Genomic DNA, 20,386 nt, shown 5'->3' on the forward strand with positions numbered 1-20,386 from the left:
CCCCCCCCCCTGCTCATCCATGCAGAACCCAGCCTATGTTGGATTAATCACCACTCCCCTCAGTCAGAAGGCTAAGGGGCTGAAATAATAATCAACACAATCAGTGCATATTAAATATAATTGCTGGTAATTTGCGAACCATAAACAACACTCCAGTGCAGTGGAGGGTCTGCTACAGTGGGCTGTGTGTTATGCCATGGGCAGAGAGAGTAAAGTATCAGCTGAATGTGCTAGCTACGGTATACTACACCAGCCAGACCAGTGGTAAGCTGTTCAGACCCGTGGTACGCTGTTCATATTACAGACCCGTGGTACGCTGTTCATACTACAGACCAGTGGTAAGCTGTTCAGACCCGTGGTACGCTGTTCATATTACAGACCCGTGGTACGCTGTTCATACTACAGACCAGTGGTAAACTGTTCATACTACAGACCAGTGGTACGCTGTTCATAATACTGACCAGTGGTAAACCGTTCATACTACAGACCAGTGGTAAGCTGTTCATGCTGCAGGTTGTGAGATAATTGAGACGTTAAACCAGAAGCTGCAGGGGGATGAGGCTAGGAGGGAACACACCCTGAAGGGCTCTATACCCCCCCCCCCCCTTCTGTTCCAGCGCTCCCCTGGCTGTTATTCTGGGGCACGGTAGGGGAGACTGCAGATGGGGAGGCTGGTGGAGGCGGACATCAGCAGTGCAATGAATAGAAAAGATAGATCAAACACATGTTTGATACCATTCCTCATTCCGTTCCATGCATCACAATGAGCCCGTCCTCAGATTTCCGCCTCCTCTGGACCGCAGGCAGTAACAGTATTAGAGGGGAAATGTGCGAGAGCTGTACAGTGTTAGAGTGAGGATTGTGTGAGAGTGCTGTAGAGTACAGCTCAGCACCTGAATGGGAAATGACTCAGGAGAGCATAGAAAAGGGCTGCTGAAAGAGATACTCAAAACAATGTGCACAAAGTGCATTCAATTACATTTCAATGGCTGCAAATGGTTAGGGTTTTGAAGATGACTCATTGAGCTTGTTTGAGTCATAGGATAATACAATATACACAGCAGGAAACTTAATTGAACATGTTTGTATAGGGGATAGAAAAACCGTGAGCAGAATGAGAGATTATCTTTTGTGTACCTTGACTCACAGTGTTATATGTTGTTAGAGAAGGGAAATACCCACTCATATGAATGAATGGACTTTATTGTCATTGCTACAGTACAGGTACCAAACAACGAAATTTAGGAGGGGTGGCTCCCCTGGTGTTAGGAAAGGGGAAAAAATCACAAGAAGGGAAGGAGCTGGTTTACATAAATAAAGGCTATGTAATGTACAAGGTACATATCACACAAGGTGTGACCTAATTGTCCTGAACCTTGTGAACATTCTAGCTGGTTCTGAACATTCTGCTTGGTTCTGAACATTCTGGAACCTTTTGGTCATTCTGGTTGGTTCTCTTAAAGCTTAGCAGTGGCCTGCATCTGCTGCTATTTGTGTACACAGAGGCCAGGGGAGGCTGGTGGAGGCCAGGGGAGGCTGGCAGAGGCCAGGGGAGGCTGGCGGAGGCCAGGGGAGGCTGGCGGAGGCCAGGGGAGGCTAACGGAGGACAGGTTCATTGGGCTGGTATCCTTACGTTTGATACCATTCCTCATTCCATTCATTACAGTGAGACTGTCCTCCACCAGAGAATTCACTCTTCGCACAGCAGCACACCGCCAGGACCAGAGAACCGCCTCACTGCCCACAGCGAAGCCTGACGTCAAGACCATAAGCTGTTGAATGTAATTATATCGGCAATGTGTTGCTGCATTAGTGTGTGAAAGCACTGAGATGTTCGAGTCAGGATCCATCCTCCCTGAAAAACGGTGTAATGGCCTGGGGGTAAAAGCTATTTAGAAACCCAGACAGCTCCAAAGGGAGGCTGGGGGGAGGTAGAAAACAGAGGACGGGCTTTGTTATACATGGAATGGAATGAGGAAGGGTATCAAAGACATTTCCAGCTCCACCAGCCTTCCCTGCTCCAGCTGCGGCTGATGGAGAGCCTTGTGCTTGCGATGCTCTTCAGAGAATATAACCGCAAGCGGCAATGGTGCGTGTTCCTACAGATATGCCCCCATAACCATTAATGGGGTGAGATTGACAGACACGGGGTAGACCTACAGACAGATTGTAGATGAACAGATAGGGGTAGACCTACAGACAGGGGAGTAGACCACTCATCTAATATGGGCCAAGTTGAAATCATGATATTCTAATCTATGATATTATGAAGTACCCTAGGACCACAGGCCTGTAATGTACCAGTCACCTAATTATGGCCTGATATACAGTACATAGGCTACTATGCTATGATGATAATATGCACTAGCTAAGCGTAAATACGAAAATGCATTGAATTTAATGACCATGTTGTATAGTTTATGTCCAGCATTTCACTACTTATAATGTGCTTACACTATATTCTGCAAGCCTAGCATAGTATGCCACCCTCATCTGACTGAATCAGGTACAGTGGTCATGAGAAGATGAGTTTTAAAGTGCTATATTAGCATTAGCCTTAGCTTTTAGCCAAAATGTTACAATTTCAAAGGCCTGTTTTTTTTTATATTTGGAAATGCTTCAACATGGTAACACATTGTGGTGCCAAGATGCATTGTTAATCAGACATGGGAGGTATATGTTTTCAATATATTTATAGAGTATGTTAAGTGATATGAACCAGAGTAAAGTTGTCTGCGTAGACTATTTGTGAACGATATATAATGTTAAGCTGAATGGAATCAATATACAGCATAGAGGCAATGACAAGGTTAGTGAATGAGCGGAAGAGGAGAAAGCAGTGGGAAGATGCATGTGGATGAACCCAATTGCATGCGTCTTTATTCTCGCCACTTTTCCGAAGATGCATTGGAGGCATTTAATCGACCACCGCTAATGAAAGAGCTCACAGGTAAGAAGACTGTCCTCTCGTATTCGTACAAGATGGAGGAGGGGAGGAGGGTGGGCACGTGTTGTGCCCAACCCAAATGACGTCACAGACGTGTCGAAACATTGAAAATGTCATATCGATAATGCCCTTGTTTTTTTAGATATCTTCAAATGCTTCGACATAGTAACACATTTTAGTGCCCTCTATCAGCCTGTCAAATGCCATAAATATTGACGTAGGAGGGGAAATTCTCAGAGCATTTGAAAATTCTGGGCCAATTTTCTTTCTTTTCATATCATTTTCTCAGATATCTTTAAATGGATCTCTTATCCTTTAACACCAGACGTGCACCAGGCATGTTCATATGCAATGCCGAAAAATCCATCATGGCGGACTTTGAGGCAAATATATTCCCCAAGAGGAAAGACACATATGTACCATACATGTACGTTTCATACATTTTCATACAACGGGGTAGAAATGCCAGCATTGTGAAGCTACTTGATTTTCTATTTGTTATTATAGCGCCACCTATGTTCTAATCATGGTAATTATTTTTGCCATTGTTACTGATGCTCTCTAGTTGTGGTATGCACATTTATAGCATTTTTGGTCAGGGACTTTACCTAACAGAGTAAAATCTATGAGAATTAGACAATTCTGGCCCAATTACTTTTTGTTTTCATATAATTTTCTCCGTCATCTTGTAATGGATCTCTTATCCTTGAACACCCTATAGAGAGACATGCACCACGCATGTTCATGTGCAATTTTGGACCAATCAGACTTACAGTTGATTTTAAGTAAATGTTTATAAGTTTGGCCAAATGTTGCACCTGCAGAAACGGGGTGGAAATGCCAAGTTAATTATTTACTTTTGGTTAGTATAGCGCCACCTATGGTCTAATCATGGTCATTCTTTCCGCCATAGTTACTGATGCTCTCTAGTTGTGGCATGCACATTTTTGGCCAGGGACTTTTTGAGCTATTTGACCAAAGCCAGGTAAAGAATAAGAAGAAGTAAACCACCAATAACAATACTGTTCCTACCACTACGTACTAGGAACACATGGGAAAACAGCCAAACGACTATGATTAAAACACCAGACACAAATTATTACAGATTACAGATGTAACACTTGAGTTGCAGTGAGTGGAGTGTGTTTGTAGCAAGTCTGACTTCATGACATGACATTTTCGGCATTTAGCAGACACCTTTTATCCAAAGCAATTTACAACTAATACATGTGTCTAAGTAAGTGAATCATCTATCCATCACTCGTAATAAGATAAAAGTAATCTGAGTAATCATCAAGCGTCGTAATCCATCTACTCTGCAGCCCCTGCTTTGTGATGTGGGCTGCGTTGTCACTGACACATGTCGGAGCAGACAGCAGCGCTGCCTTAATCCAGAGGGGCTGAGTCACGGAGACGTGGATTAGGGTGCCGCTGCGCCTTCCTCCGGGGAAACAAAACAAAGAAGGGAAAAAAACAATAGTCAGCCGCAGAAAATCACCACCACGATCTGCCACACTCTGCCCCTTGTTCTTAACTGGGACACGGAGGGGGTTGGGGGAGGGAAGAGGGAGATGGGGGAGGGAGAGGAGGGGGGGGGGGGGGGGAGTGAGGCTTCAATCTCTCATCAGAGTAGACAAGTGTTTGAAGTGTCTATTAGAGGCCCTGAAGGAGATGAGATGAGATGAAGGAGACGAGACGCGTATCTGAGGACTGACATGCTGACAGGCGCCTGGTCATGTGACGCATCATTGCAGTGTCTTATGTCTCAGACCAAAACATGGTCAGGGAAAACACCAATGAAACACTACAACACCGGCTGTTCTCTCTTTATGACATACACGCACGCACGCACACACGCACGCAGGCACACACACACACACACACACACACGGTTTCAAATAATTTCTCCACACAACAACAGGTCAACCGACTCCACTCTGAGTACGTATGACATCATTCTGAGTACAGATGACATCTCTCTGAGTACATAATGACATCTCTCTGAGTACAGATGACATCATTCTGAGTACAGATGACATCTCTCTGAGTAGAGGGCGAGTAGGCATGTCATTATAGGCCACCTCCCATCTTTCCCCCCCGCCCCAGGCCCATCTCACACGTGTCGTCAGACTGATCTGTTGCATTCAACGTTTCTGTCATGAATAAGCATCATACATCTGGAAATACACTGGTACACCCATGGTGTTGAGCATAATACATCTGGAAATACACCGGTACACCCATGGTCTTACACCACTGTGTGCATGTGCACAGAATCCCTCACAGGCAGAGCTGCCAACCCACTAGGCTTTTTTGTTTTTTTCTTCTTCAAGGGATGGATCAGTTTTTGAAAAACAGAACCTAATTCTATCCAATAGCATCGCCTGCACCATTTCTAATACTTTGTGAGCTTAGAATTATACGGTTCTATCTCCGTTTCGGGCAGTTCAGAGATATTGAGCGTCAAAGTTTTTACATTCCATTATGTTTTGTGAGATGGAACCTTTGTATTTTATGAATTACTAACTAAAACATTTCAACATTTTAAAAAAATAACACCACACAGGCATTAATAAACACCTAATGGATCAGATTATGTAAAAAAAATACATTTTGACCAAAAATGGAGATAGAACCTTATAATTCTAACGTCACGACTTGTTTCCCCCCTGCCCCAACCCTCGCCTAACTGGAGGACACGAAAAGAACATTATAATTATGGGTATAACATACATGTATATGTTCTGCTAACGTGTCGTCTGTCTCTCAGGCATAGCTGGGAACCCGGTGCTCTTCAACGCCAACGGGGACGCCCCGGGCCGCTACGAGATCTACCAGTACCAGATCAAGAACGAGACCGCAGAGTACAAGATCATCGGCCACTGGGCCGATCAGCTGTATCTCAATGTAAGTCGTACTCTTTTGATCTCACAGGTTCTGACCAGATCCCAGCTCATTCATATTCTCCTGTAGCGCTCCGCTGCTCTGACAGGAGAGACAGCCTCGGCGGGTTGTTGTGTTCCACTCAGCTGCTGTGCAGTTAGTGATTTCTCTTCAGCCATTACAGCTCCCCCCATCTTCAAAGATGCAAACATCCTGAGGGGGTGTTAATGATTAACAATGTGGATTGTGATGAAAGAGTGCAATAAGAGCTGGAGAACATACACATAGCCACATAGGCTGTAATGCCTTCAGACAGCGTCACTGTCTGACTTGGAGAAACACTACTGTTGCTGGACACAGGGTGTCATGGGTCTCATGAAGCAATAAAAGTGAATTACAAAACGCTGTCCTGCGAATAATGTTGTCGCTGAATATGGAGAGAGAGAGAGTGCCTGGGGCGAGACAAGACGGAGCAATAAGAAAACACGTTGCTATGGAGAGGACCTTGGTCGTCAGCTTCACCTCCTCTTCTGATGCCGCACACACACAGTGCTGTTGCTAATGCCAATATAGAGATGGGTGCTGTTTTGCTAATGTTAATATAGAATCAGAATCCAGTTCATTGTTACATCCCATTAAGTGTAGCTAAGACAGTTTAGGCTTCATTTTTACGATACTGCAGCAATAAGAGAAAATGGCAATAGTTAATAAAAAATCCAATAAGACAAAAGACAACAGAGTCGAGACTGGCCCTCACTGTGCTGCGTGTGCCACTTCTCATTCCAAAAGAGCTTTTAGTTCGTTAGGATTCTTTGAGCTGTTAATTAAATGTACATTTGGGGATTTGCGGGCTATGAACTATGAACAACCACCATTCAAGGAAAGAAAGCTAATAATATTACAACACAAAATATACCCTTTTAAAATGCCAAAATACTCATTATCTATAATGGCATTTCGAATGGAGAGGGAAATCGCTCACACAAAGCAAGCACATAGGAAGAAGAAACAGTGTTTGTTCATTATTATAATATTCATATATGTCATTTTAGCTGAATCTTTCTTCCAAAGAGACTTACATTGCAGTGAGTGCATACATTGGTCCCAGTGGGAATCGAACCCACAACCTCAGCGTTGTTAGTGTCGTGCTCTACCAACGGGCACACCGTCTCTCCTCTCCCTCAGATCCGTGCCATGCACTGGCCGGGCGGCATGCGTCACACGCCACGCTCCATCTGCAGCCAGCCCTGCCAGGCCGGCGAGCGCAAGAAGATCGTGAAGGGCATGCCCTGCTGCTGGCACTGCGAGCGCTGCGACGGCTACCAGTACCAGGCCGACACCTTCACCTGCAAGATGTGCCGCTTCGACCTGCGGCCCAACGAGAACCACACGTCCTGCCGGCCCATCCCCATCGTCAAGCTGGAGTGGAGCTCGCCCTGGGCGGTGTTCCCCGTGCTGCTGGCCGTCCTGGGCATCATGGCCACCGTGCTGGTGGTGGTCACCTTCATCTGCTACAACGACACGCCCATCGTCAAGGCGTCGGGCCGCGAGCTGAGCTACGTGCTCCTGACGGGCATCTTCCTGTGCTACGCCACCACCTTCCTGATGATCTCCCCGCCCGACGTGGGCATCTGCTCCCTGCGGCGGATCTTCCTGGGCCTGGGCATGAGCCTCAGCTACGGGGCGCTGCTCACCAAGACCAACCGGATCTACCGGATCTTCGAGCAGGGCAGCATGTCGGTGAGCGCCCCGCGGTTCATCTCCCCGGCCTCCCAGCTAGTCATCACCTTCAGCCTGACGTCGGTGCAGCTGCTGGGCGTGTGCATCTGGTTCGGCGTGGACCCGTCGCAGGCCGTCATCGACTACGAGGACCAGCGGGCGGTGAACCCGGCCCTGGCCCGCGGCGTGCTGAAGTGCGACATCTCCGACCTGTCTCTGATCTGCCTGCTGGGCTACAGCATGTTGCTCATGGTCACCTGCACCGTCTACGCCATCAAGACCCGCGGCGTGCCCGAGACCTTCAACGAGGCCAAGCCCATCGGCTTCACCATGTACACCACCTGCATCATCTGGCTGGCCTTCATCCCCATCTTCTTCGGGACGTCTCAGTCAGCAGAAAAGGTAAAGGCTCCTTGTACCTATACACCCTGTAACTATTGCTGTACATATACACCCTATAACAGCGATTCCCAACCTGTGCAAGTGGGCCGCCAAATCATGGTATTTTTATTTATTTTTTTACAAATAACGTTTTAAGAAAAAAGCAATCATGGTATTTTTTCAGTGTGATACCGATAGATAGGAACTTATGGTAGGACCTACATCCGTTGATCGCCCCAGCCGGAACGTGACAGCCGGAACTTTTAATTCCTGAAAAAAAAAAAAATGTACACGGGCGTAAAATGCCTGTGTGGGCCACGAATACTTTCGCGATTTTTAAGCGGGCCTCGAGTCCAAAAAGGTTGGGAACCGCTGCCCTATAACTATCTCTGTACCTATACACCCTATAACTATCTCTGTACCTATACACCCTATAGCTATCTCTGTAACTATACACCCTACAACACCCCCTGTCCCTATAGACCCTATAACTATTTCAGTATAACCTTCCCTATACATCGCCTGGTTCTGTTTTTTTTCTTCTTTTTCCTGTTTGTTTGTGTTGATCTCCAGAGGAATCGGCAGAAACACAACAAGGATTCTATACACTGCTTCTCTCTCCCTCTCTCTCGCCCTCTCCCTCTCCCTCGCCCTCTCCCTCTATCTCTCTGTCATAATCTCATTCCCAGAAACTTCTGCCCAATTGCATGAAAGATCTGGTGGACCACTGCGTCAAACTTGGCCTTGGCTTTACCCCGCATCCATCATCTCCCACAGCTCCCCCCCCCCCCCCCCTCCTCCCCGAGTGCGTACACACCACACATTTCTGATTCAGCGCTACGCCTTGCAGCCCTGTAATTTGCTGAAATCAAATAATAATAAATACTTTCTCATTAAATCCAGTCCCGCTAAGGCCAGGTTTTGAGTCATTGATGCCAGACTTATGGGCTCTGCTCACTAGCCTGGGAATGAGGTTAATTCTTTTATGTCTTGGGTTAATGCAGTGGCTTCTGTATAGAAAGCTTCTTTGAACCTTTGTGTTATTATACAAGGCCTGTGCTGAGTTCTGTGTAGGTGGATATGGGAGGATTTAAATACAAATACTGTTTCCCTGCTGTTTTGCACGAGACATTCCTGGCACGACTACACATGAAGAATGCCGAACTGCTTATACTACAATATATACTACGCCAAGGCCACCGATTCTCATTTTGTAATCATTAAGTTTTAATCTCCCCTGCAGTCTTGGTTTTTATGAAGACTGGAATTACACATCGCGCGGTATTGTATGACTCTGCAGCTTACGTCTGACAGTGAGGAAAAAACAATTCAAATGACATGGCGAGGAATTTGAATCTGATTCAAAAGACAGAAAAAGAACGGCGAAATCAAAACTGGAGACTGAACATGCGGAGCGGTTAAGAGGATTCCCTCAACCTCCTCAGGCGCAGCGCGGCGCCCCACATACAGTCATGTGTGTCGGCCTCGTGCCACATGACCTGCTCAGCCACCAACAGCTCACACCAATCAATCACAGTCACATCAATGAGCCTGACACGGAGGACTGCCCGCCCGGATCAGACCAGCTCCCACAGGAACGCTGCGCCTAACAAGGGGTCAGGAGGGGAGGACATGGAGGACTGGAGGACGGGCTTCTACTGGGGGGGGGGGGGGGGATTGTAACGCAAGGGATGGAATGAGGAATGGTGGGGGGGCGGGCTATGCCCTGTGTAGTTTTGGGGGGCATGCCCAGTGTAGTTTGGGGCTACAATACCAGTGATGGCAGTGGTGGTGGGGGGGCAGTGTAGTTTGGGGGGGGGGGGGGCATGCCTTGTGTAGTTTGGGGCTACAATACCAGTGATGGTAGTGGTGGTGGGGGAGCAGTGTAGTTTTGGTGTGGGGGCATGCCTTGTGTAGTTTGGGGCTACAATACCGATGATGTAGTGGTGGTGGGGGGGGGGCAGTGTAGTTTGGGGGGGGGCATGCCTTGTGTATTTTGGGGGGGACGCTGCCTCGCATATAACTGTTGCCAGCTGGATGCAGTCAGTGGTGTGAAAATGTCAAACATTCGTGTTGCGTTGTCTGTGAGTCTGCTGGGATCATCTAAAGTATGTTGCGAATTAACATGTTGGAAGTTGAGAACAGGCGAAAGAAGAACTGATGATCATGGAGTTGATGATTATGCAGCGTTTGCCTCTGCCTCTTTCAGCTCCAGTCTGCTATCAACACATTACGTTCCTAAGCATTAACACCCACGCAGGGGCGTACGGTAAAACATGCCCGTTTTAGATCTCGCAGCAACAATTAACAATTAATGTGAACAAAGTCAACAGAAACCTTTCTGCGGAAAGCTCCGAATCTGTGATGTCACCTCGGCAGGCATTGTTCCAGCTGTCGATCTCCTCTCGGCGCCTTCGAAGACGAGAGAGAATTGTGATATCGTAGAGAGAGATTTAATTAACATCAGCCTTTCTGTGGATGAGGTAATCCATTAGCTAGCATGGCTTTTGAATAACAACACTGGGAGCCCAGCACAACTAATTCAATTAGAAAACCTGGAACAAGTTCTCTCTCAGAAGCTTAAGATAAGAGGGCCTTTTCTGCTTGCATTAGCCATTCATTAATTCAAATGTTTCTCAGGAAAAACTGCGGCACAATGAGAACGAAATACAATAACTTTAATTCATTAGGGGGGAAAAACTCCACCGTCGCCTCGAGCTTTACCAGATGAAATACATAAACCCACATTGAAATTCCCTCCAATTTCTGCAGCCTCGTGGCTTACCGCAGTGCCTAATCCCGTTAGACGACACTCATCCTAAACCGACGAACAGGAACCTTCAGGTGTACAGAGGTGGGTGGAAATCAGGACGTTAGAACACCGTGTAGTGTTGAGTTACAGTGGTTGCTGCCATCTGCCCCTATAGATTACACTGCGCCTGCCCTGAACAAACCCACTCTGGCACGCCACACAGCGCTGAGGCCACTCACACTCCAAAACGCTTAATTTCCAAATCAAACAAGAAGAAGGAACGCCGTGACAGACTCCCAAGGCTCTTACGTAAAGTGTGTCCCTTTTTTTTTAAAGAAATTAACGGCAAAAACAAAAGCGTCTCGTAATCATCCAAAGTGACAAGCACAACAGATACCCGGCAGCTTGTGATGGCACGTCTTTTAGAGCAATTAAATGGCCCCGCTTCCTTGTGGTCTTGATTTACCTTATCTGTCTGCCTATGTGCTCGTCACCCCCGCCGCTGACAGCCGGCCCCCCCACCTCGGCACTCGGAGCGTTCTCATTTAAGTGTCATCCCATGTCAGGGTAAGTGACGGGCCGTCGGAGGCCCGGGAACGTTATTCAGACGGGGAGACATCAGGCGTATCTATAGCGTGTGATCACTGAGCCTGATGATAGCTATGAGAGTGGATGCTGGCTAACCTCACTAACCTGCTAACCCGCAGACCCAGGGAAGAAAGTCTAAATCAGTGTCTCTTCACAATGGACTCAATTCAAATGCAGTCAGCCCACACAGAAGAGGGCAGCCAATGCAGTGTTGAATGGCTGATTGAGTGAGTGGGTTTTGTTTAGCTCTTTATGGGGTGGCCGTTGCGTTGTCGGCCATGTCAACAGCTTGTCGAGAACGGTGTCACTGTGCTATGTATGAGAGCACGCAAGCTCAACAACACCAGATAACATTGTCTACGCCAGGCTATGTGCTGACACCAGGCTATGTGCTAACACCAGGCTATGTGCCAACACCAGGCTATGTGCTGACACCAGGCTATGTGTTAAGGGCAGGCTATGTGCCAACACCAGGCTATGTGCTAAGGGCAGGCTATGTGCCAACACCAGGCTATGTACTGACACCAGGCTATGTGCTAAGACCAGGCTTAGAGCAGGCTCTGGGCTCTGTGTTTAGAGCAGGCTCTGGGCTCAGGGCAGGCTATGTGCTAATGGGAGGCTGTGTGCTATAGCAGCAGGCTATGGATCCATGTATTGGCATGTCAGAGCTGTCCTCATCCTCCGCAGGTACCTGTACTAAGCCCAGGATAATCTCTCCACCACAGTCTGAAAGATCCAATGCGAAGACCGGCTCTCTCTTAAAAGCCTGAACCTAGCTTTTTCTGTCAGAAATGAGATTCAAAAGACCAAAGCTCAAATACAAAAGACACTTGAACAGGACTTCAATGACACGAACATTAAGTAGGCTTTCCAGAGGCTTACGACTCTGATAGGCGTTCTCCATACCTATCGTTTTTCTACATACAGCAGATGAACACCATAAACTCATGGTTCGGTCCAACAGGCCCAATGATGACGGGTCACTGCCCTAGAGGACAAAGGCTGAACGTTCCCTTATCCCCTCACAGAGCCCGTCCTCCACCAGCCTAACCCTGCCTGAACACCATCGTCGGGATGGTGGGTTTCACAGCAGTTACTCTGGTTAGCAGTCCACAAGCCCCTCTGGGTTTGAAGGGGTTGACTGGTCCATTCTGGGGGTGCGGTGCTGATCAAGAGGCAGAACCACAGTGCTGTGTGTTAATCACGCCCTCCTGCAGCGACCACATCGCCACGTCCCCAGAGGGCCTCTGTTGGTTTATTAGTTTAATTAGACCATAATCACACTCCCTCCTGATCCAATATGCTACAGTGCTGAGCCTCGCACGCCTCGCACGCCACGCTAAGTGACCGTGCAAAAGCAGCAAAGTGTGAAAAGACGTAAAGCGGAAATTATTCCCGGCCGGTCGTTTCGGAGCGTGTCGACGGAGCTTAACGATGATTAAAACGACAGGGTCTCGGAGGACCTCGACTTTTTTGTCAACAGCTGAAAAAGAGTCGATGCTTTTTTTTAGGTCGGAGATCAAGGGAAGTGTTATCTAACGTGTAAAAAAAAAAACTCAGGGCGTCCTTCCTGTGCGCGTGCACCTAGACACTGAGGTTTAGAAGCGAACCACGCAGGACTTCACATCCCCATCCTCCTCCCCCCCCCTCCTCCTTATCCTCCCCATCATCCTCCCTTCCATCCTCTTCCCCCCCACCTCCCTCCCACCCCCCCCCCCTCCCCATCTTCCTCCTCATCCTCCTCTCCCCATCCTCCTGCCTGTTCTCTGTGCGCTCATTAAGGCTGCGACGCGGCGTATGTGCATATATAGCCCGGGGCCGGGTTGACGCCATGGTGATGAGAGAGGTGTGTAATACTGCACCTCCATCCCGCCTCCGTCAGCTGTTCTGAGATCAGGTCCATCAGGGAGGAGCGCCGCCTCCTAATGAGCTCGGCTACAGAGAGGGACTACCGTCACAAACACCTTTCCTCCCAAGTACAGAACCCCAGAACCAGGCAACATAACTGGGTTCCGTTAATTTCATTAATGAGATAATGTCCAGACAGCGTTTGGTATATTGATTGATTGATTGCTAATTGTAAATATTGGTGATCACCAATAGGGGTCTAGTTTCTAGTTGCTTTATCACACGAAAACGTCCGAGGTTCTGGTTTGTTCTAAATGAAAGGGCCACAGGATATTTTTTCCTAATTTCTTCCAATGAATACATGATCTAAAGAACCGCTTGGTGTCATAGTACCTCCCCCGGAGACACCAGCCGAGCCCAGAGCAGCCGAGCCCAGAGCCCGTGCTCTAGATCACAGTCTCTCCACTGCTGGAGGAAGACCACCACAGCTGCACTTTTCTTCTCTTCTCTTATCCAAGTCCCTCACCCTCCATCTGTCCATCTTCCATTGTGGCATGTCTGGAGGTGGATGAGATGAGACAGAAAACTGCACAGAGAAAACTGTGAGAAAAGAAACATGGATCACCATAGAACACCATAGAGAACTCCATAGAGAACACCATGGAACTCAATAGAGAACACCATGGAACTCCATAGAACACCATAGATAACTCCATAGAGAACACCATAGAACACCATAGAACACCATGGAACACCATATAACACCATAGAGAGCTCCATAGAGAACACCATAGAGACCACCATAGAGAACACCATAGAACACCTGCTGCTTTACGGCGCTGCTTTACAGTGACAAGCAGCAGCAGGGGACACCATGGTGGAGATTACAGCCCAGGAGACACTGGTCAAATGGAACTGATTAGAATTCACCGGTCAACAGTGTATCAATGATGGATGAACATTGACCCAGGGCGTGCGGCGACAAGATAAGCCAGGGTGGAGTGTGATTGTGCCGGGCAGAAGGTCCTATCAATTTGTCGCCGAGGGTTAATGGGGTTAGCCAGGCCTTAATCACTGTTTTAATGTTAGCCAGGCCTTAATCACTATTTCTCAAGCGGTCCGGAGGATCCACACTGTCACAATGTAAACACTTCCACAGAGACCTTCCTCTTCTTTTATGCCCTCATTAAGATTCTCATTAATGCCACCGGGGCTGAGAGAGGGAGGGAGAACAGAGAGAGAGAGAGAGAGAGGGAGGAAGAGAGAAGGAGAGAGAGAGAGAACAGTGAGAAGGAGACCGGAGAGAGAGGGAGAGTGGGAGAAGGAGAGAGGGAAAGAGAGAGAATGGTGAGAGGGAGAACGGAGAGAGGGAGAATGATACTCAGCAAGCATGACCTCCCCCGTGATTCTGAACGTTAAATCATGGATATCATTTTCAAAAAGTTGTTTATTTCTTAGAGGGCTGCTTGTGGCGTATCAGCATAGGAGGCGATCGGTGCAGTGTTATGGTGAAATGAGTTGGTTGCCGTGACCACCATTAAAACTAGAAGAACATGAACCAACAAGGTGATCTGGAGCATGCTCTGAGAAAACAAATAATGAATGTTGATTTGATTTAACAGGCAACATAATGTAATAACCTATTTCCTCTCTAACCACAAGACACTCAGCACTGATGGAACAATACAGTAACGGTAATCACAGTGAAACAGCGCGACTGTGACATTGGCTGTGACACTAACTGTGACACTAACTGTGATGCTAACTGCAGCGGTAACTGTGACACGAACTGTGACACTAACTGTGATGCTAACTGCAGCGCTAACTGTGATGCTAACTGTGACACTAACTGTGACACTAAAGGCCAATGCACACGGCGTGCGATTTTGTCGCTCCGCCGAATTCGATTCCATTGTTTTGAATGAGACCCAACGAGACAATGCACACGGCGTGCGATGCGATATTGTCGCACGACAACATTCGATTCTCCATTCACATTCATTCATTCATTGGTGTGAATTGAGAATCGAATGTTGTTGTGCGACAAAATCGCACGCCGTGTGCATTGGCCTTAACTGTGATGCTAACTGCAGTGCTAACTGTGATGCTAGCTGTGATGCTAACTATGACACTAACTGTGACACTAACTGTGATGCTAACTGCGGCGCTAACTGTGATGCTAACTGTGACACTAACTGTGACACTAACTGTGATGCTAACTGTGATGCTAACTGCAGGGCTAACTGTGATGCTAACTGTGACACTAACTGTGATGCTACATTTTTACATTTTTGGCATTTAGCAGACGCCTTATTCCAAAGCGACTTACAATCAATACATTTGAATACTAAGCATGTGAATCATCAGTCCACCATTCGTAGCAGGAAGAGTAATCCAGTAATCCATTGATAGAAGGAAAAACCTTCTCCTATCACCTTCTTCTAAAACCTAGTTTTTTTTTTATTTTTTAAACAGAGAAATAGTATAAGGCTAACTGTGACACTAACCACGGTGTCGTTCCAGATGTACATCCAGACGACCACGCTGACCATCTCCGTGAGCCTGAGTGCCTCCGTGTCCCTGGGGATGCTCTACATGCCCAAGGTCTACGTGGTGCTCTTCCACCCGGAGCAGAACGTGCCCAAGCGCACGCGCAGCCTGAAGGCCGTGGTCACCGCCGCCACCATGTCCAACAAGTTCAACCCCAAGGCCAGCCTCCGACCCAACGGGGAGGCCAAGACCGAGCTGTGTGAGGAGACGCAAGGTGAGGAGGCCGCTGGGGAGATCAGGGGAGGGGAGGCCGCCGGAGGTAGAAGTAGATCAGTGGGCGGCGGTCGTGGTTATTGCATGGAACGGAGTGGGGAGTGGTACACACATGGGTTTGGTGTGATCGTATTCTTCGTATTCAAGTAACAACCCCATCCTACCTCTGCCAGCCTCCCCTGAGCTGAGGGTGTGGAGAAAACACAGGGCAAAGGTCACCCCGGTTTGCGTTCATGTTTCTGATAATGAGGCAGAAGAGTCAAATCATTACTTATGCCGGAAAAATGCTCACCGTTAATTATTTTACACTTCAATGGGTTTGGGGAACTAGCCGGCAAACTTTCTTTTTAGAAAGAAAATATGTTTTTCCAAAATGTGTGAACAGTGATTCAGGAGAAGGCATTAAAAAAACGTCTCCCCCTCCTCTGCTGTGTGTGTGTGTGTGTGTGTGTGTGTGTGTGTGTGTGTGTGTGTGTGTGTGTGTGTGTGTGTGTGTGTGGCATGGAGGAGGATGTAGAGAGCTTTTATACCAGAGGTACTACTGATGAGTGTTCAGATCTGTGGCGAGGTTCCTCATCAAGCCCGGCCTTGAGAGAAGTCATTAAGTCCAACCGTTTACATTTTACATGTTTGACATTTAGCAGACACTTGTATCCAAAGCGACTTACAACAAGTACTTATCGTCTAGAGTAAGTGAATCATCTATCCATCAGTCATCATAAGCAAAAATCTATGTTAGGACCAATTGCCATTGGCAGTCACAATGCTAAAAAAAGGAATTATTGATAAAAAAAAAAGATACATATTTATTGCTATTATTATTGGCTATTATTTACAGTAGAGAAACTGTGCAGAGGGGTAGTGGGGGTTGAAGAGGTCATTAGGGACATTCAAGATGTCGCCTGAAGAGACGTCTTCAGTTTACGACACTACGTCAACACCGACGACCTGTCGTTGCGGAGCGGTCAAGCAGTCTGAGATCCATTTAAAGTAGAATCAACAACCTCTTTGTTTTTATTTAAATGCATCTGGCAGAATCTCACAGTCAAACAATTTGCTCACACATGCCGAACAGGTATTTCGTTTGTGAGAAGAGTCTGCTGTAAATAATTGAGAAGCAAATTAGTTTCCTTTCTGAACCAGCCGGACCTCTAATCCCGCCCTCAAAATTTCAATACCAATAAACCTGCGTGGTATCAGCAGCAGCCCGGCGCGACAACCCAGCTGAATAATGACTACAACAACAATCCACTCAGCAGAAATTACTCAGGTGACTGCTAAACCCCCCCCCCCCCCCACCCCCCACCCTCCTCCCTCATCCCCCCGTCCCCCGCCCCCCAGACTCGCTCGCCTGCGTCTTAATCGGTCAGGTCTGTTAACAGAGATATCCTCCCTATTGGTGAACATCTTAATGATGCATGCAGCACTGCCACCATCTGCCACGGGAGCTATTCGGGGATTATTCAAAAGCTGCAACTTTTTCGCGTCGATAGCAATTGTGAAGGTTTTTGCTGAGAAGGACGATGATCATTGTGCTGTGCTACGTAAAAGTCTACCTTTACACACACTGTAGTGTACACACACTACGTTTACATTTACACACACTGTGCACATACACTATGAGAGTGGTTTGTTAAACAAGGGGCTTTTGCTACTACAACAGTAGCAGCTACCACCAGTGTGAGCGGTGTGCACTATAGACATGCTTAGATGTGATAGCAGCGTCCCTCCTGATGGCCTGCTGTGCGCAGGCCAGAGGGTTTCAATAAGCACCATTTGTCATTGTCACTGCCATAGGGACACATACAGTACACAGCAAACAGCAGCATGGAAATGAAACATTCCTGTAGCAAAAAAACAACAGTGGAAGATGTCTTGATTTATCAGATGACACGGTACTGACCAGGGAGCTGGGGTCTGGGGAGGCAGGGGGAGGGTAGAGGTCTGGGGAGGCGGGGGGAGGGTGGAGGTCTGGGGAGGCGGGGGGAGGGTGGCGGTCTGGACAGATGACTGACCTCTCCTTTCCCACAGAGCAAACACAACAGCTAAGCCTGTATGAGGTTAAACGTGGCAAGGCGTGCTTTCCATGTGAATGTGGAGGAGTACTGTACGCTCGTTCACTTCTATAAACACCACCACAGAATCCCACAACGCCTTTATTCAGAGAAGCACAAGCTAGTAATACCGTGAAACAACATTTGTCTAATAACCCCATCCTTCCACAGCGCCAGGCTCTACCGTCTCTAAGTACTGTTTACCTGAGGGTGTTAACCTCGACTGCCTCTCTCTTTCTTGTTTTTCTCTCTCTCCTCTCTTTTAGCTTTCGCCACGAAACAAACATACATCAGCTACAGCAACCATGCAATCTAGGGGAGGAAGGCCATGGTCGTAGTTCAGGGTTGTCACCTCGCGGTGAGAACGGTCTTATGCAGTGGGAAAACGGGAGGAAAGAAAGAGAGAAGAGGGGGTATGGTGGGATCTGGGAATCATACAAGCAGGGTTTCCCTGGTAACAGACAGACAGACACAGACAGACAGACGGGTGCGGAGAGGAGGACAGACACACAGAGACGCAGGGAGAGAGAGGCGACCCTCAGGAGATCACAACTACAGATCCATCTTCTGTCAGCCGCTGCGGACGAACACTCGTCTGTGGGAGCCACCAAGCAGACGGCTTCACGGACGGGGCTGCCTCGAGTATTTCCATCACAGCTGCGGTACGCCCTCCCCTCTCTTCTCCAAAGGACTCCTCTTCTAAAGCCTGCAAGACTCATATGTTAACAACAACAAGGATCTGTGGATCAACTTCAGGTGTGATGCTGTCGTCTGCCAGTTGAGTGATCAGTGATGAACAAGACTCTCAAATCCTTCTAGAAGATTCAAAAACAACAGGCGGGGAAGATAACAGTCCTTCATTGCAAGGAGGGGGTTTCTGTTTGTTTGTGTATGCTTGTTTAGGTTTTACCAGTTACATCGAGAACATGACTGGACTCGAAAAATCATTCCAACGACGCAGGATAATTGTACGACAGCATATTTTGTGTTTTATTTCTCTCCCCGTCTTCACTGAGTTGACAGAGAATAATTACGATGGTTTACGAACAAACAAAGACAAATGGTCATTACAGATTTTGAGCATGCCGGTTTGAACATCCTGTGTTGTGTTGTTAAAAAAAAGACAAAAAAAGACAAAACAAAAAAAAGAATCTCTGGAATGCGTTCAAACTCCGTCGCGGTGTTGTTGCCATTGTTTGGGCCTGTTGTTCGTGCCTGGTGCCTCACACTGGTGTGGAGTGATCTCTGTTTATTTGTGCTAAAATGGCTGCCACTGCCCTCTGCGTCCGTGCTTCAACGCAGCGTCTCCTGTCTCTGAGGCGCTCCTCAGACCATCCTGAGCTGTAACGGCCGACCTGTCACTGCCACACCCCCCGCCAGACAGGACAGGACCATTAGGAATGGGATTAAAGGAAAGTATGCCCTTCAGAGGCTGGCTGTCATCTCAGACACACACACACACACACACACACACACATTCTCTCCTACACCACACATAAAGAATATAAACATATATCAGAGGGCTGTATTGTGTTATGCAAAACGCTTCAGGAATGTCTAGAGTCTGACCGATGTCAGGGACAGGGCGAGGACTCTGTATTCCTTTCATCACCTTCAGCCCACAGATTCAGGTGTTGCTGCTGGGGGGGGCCTCTCATGACGGAGGTGGGGGGGGGCGTTGTGAGGTCATTTGTGTTGTGAATTCAAGGCTGCTTTCATCCTCTCCTCTCTGTATTACTTTCAACACCAATGTGTTGCAGGATAACTAATGTGAGTGCTGCCGGGTTAACAGGCAAGGTTGATGTATGTTATTAAATAGATTGATGATGTCGCTTTTATGTCCTTGCATATTTAAAATAAAATACATTTAAAAAGGAGAAAAAAGACAAGGGAAAAACGTGACGTAAAAAGAACCAGTGCCTGGCCATCTTGACTATGTATTTATAAAACCTCATGAAAAACTAACAAAGTGTTTGGAGCATGTCCAGTTTTTTTTACAAAATCTTATTTCTAATAAAAATGTTTAAAAAAAAACTAAAATGTCTCTTCTTTATCTAAATGGTTGTTTGAATACTGAAGGTGTAATGACATCACAACAATAGTGTTGACAGAGTTGAATAAATGAGAAGAGAAACATTAAGACATGATTGAAAAGCAATGTTGAATTTCTGAATTGGTTACAATTCGGTAAGGGTTAGGGTCAGGGTCAGGGTCAAGTAGGGTTAGGACTAAGGTCAGTTTTAGGTTTTTACCTAGTCAGACTGTCAATGGATGCTAGTCATAAAAGTCAATTTCCATTTACATGTTTGTCATTTAGCAGACGCCTTATTCCAAAGCGACTTACAATCAATACATTTGAATACTAAGCATGTGAATCATCAGTCCACCACTCGTAGCGGGAAGAGTAATCCAGCTCAGGCCCGGGGTCCCAGACGTCTCTCCTGAATGAGA

At 47.2% G+C, this 20,386-nt stretch overlaps 1 protein-coding gene across 1 annotated transcript in view; it reads left to right on the top strand.

Moving 5' to 3' along the window:
* The window catches only part of grm4 (glutamate receptor, metabotropic 4), a gene marked incomplete at both ends in the record, with an annotated part of 70,107 nt that extends 51,856 nt beyond the window's left edge, over positions 1-18,251 (top strand). Inside the window, 4 exons of the mRNA XM_080545607.1 lie at positions 5,718-5,854; positions 7,016-7,951; positions 15,642-15,882; positions 18,202-18,251. Of these exons, the coding sequence (XP_080401733.1) occupies positions 5,718-5,854; positions 7,016-7,951; positions 15,642-15,882; positions 18,202-18,251 (1,364 nt within the window). The remainder of the gene's footprint in view (positions 1-5,717; positions 5,855-7,015; positions 7,952-15,641; positions 15,883-18,201) is intronic.
* Positions 18,252-20,386: the final 2,135 nt, after the last annotated feature.

Source organism: Nansenia antarctica (genome assembly GCF_963989245.1).
Source record: "Nansenia antarctica genome assembly, chromosome: 15".
Taxonomy (NCBI): Eukaryota; Metazoa; Chordata; class Actinopteri; order Argentiniformes; family Microstomatidae; genus Nansenia; species Nansenia antarctica.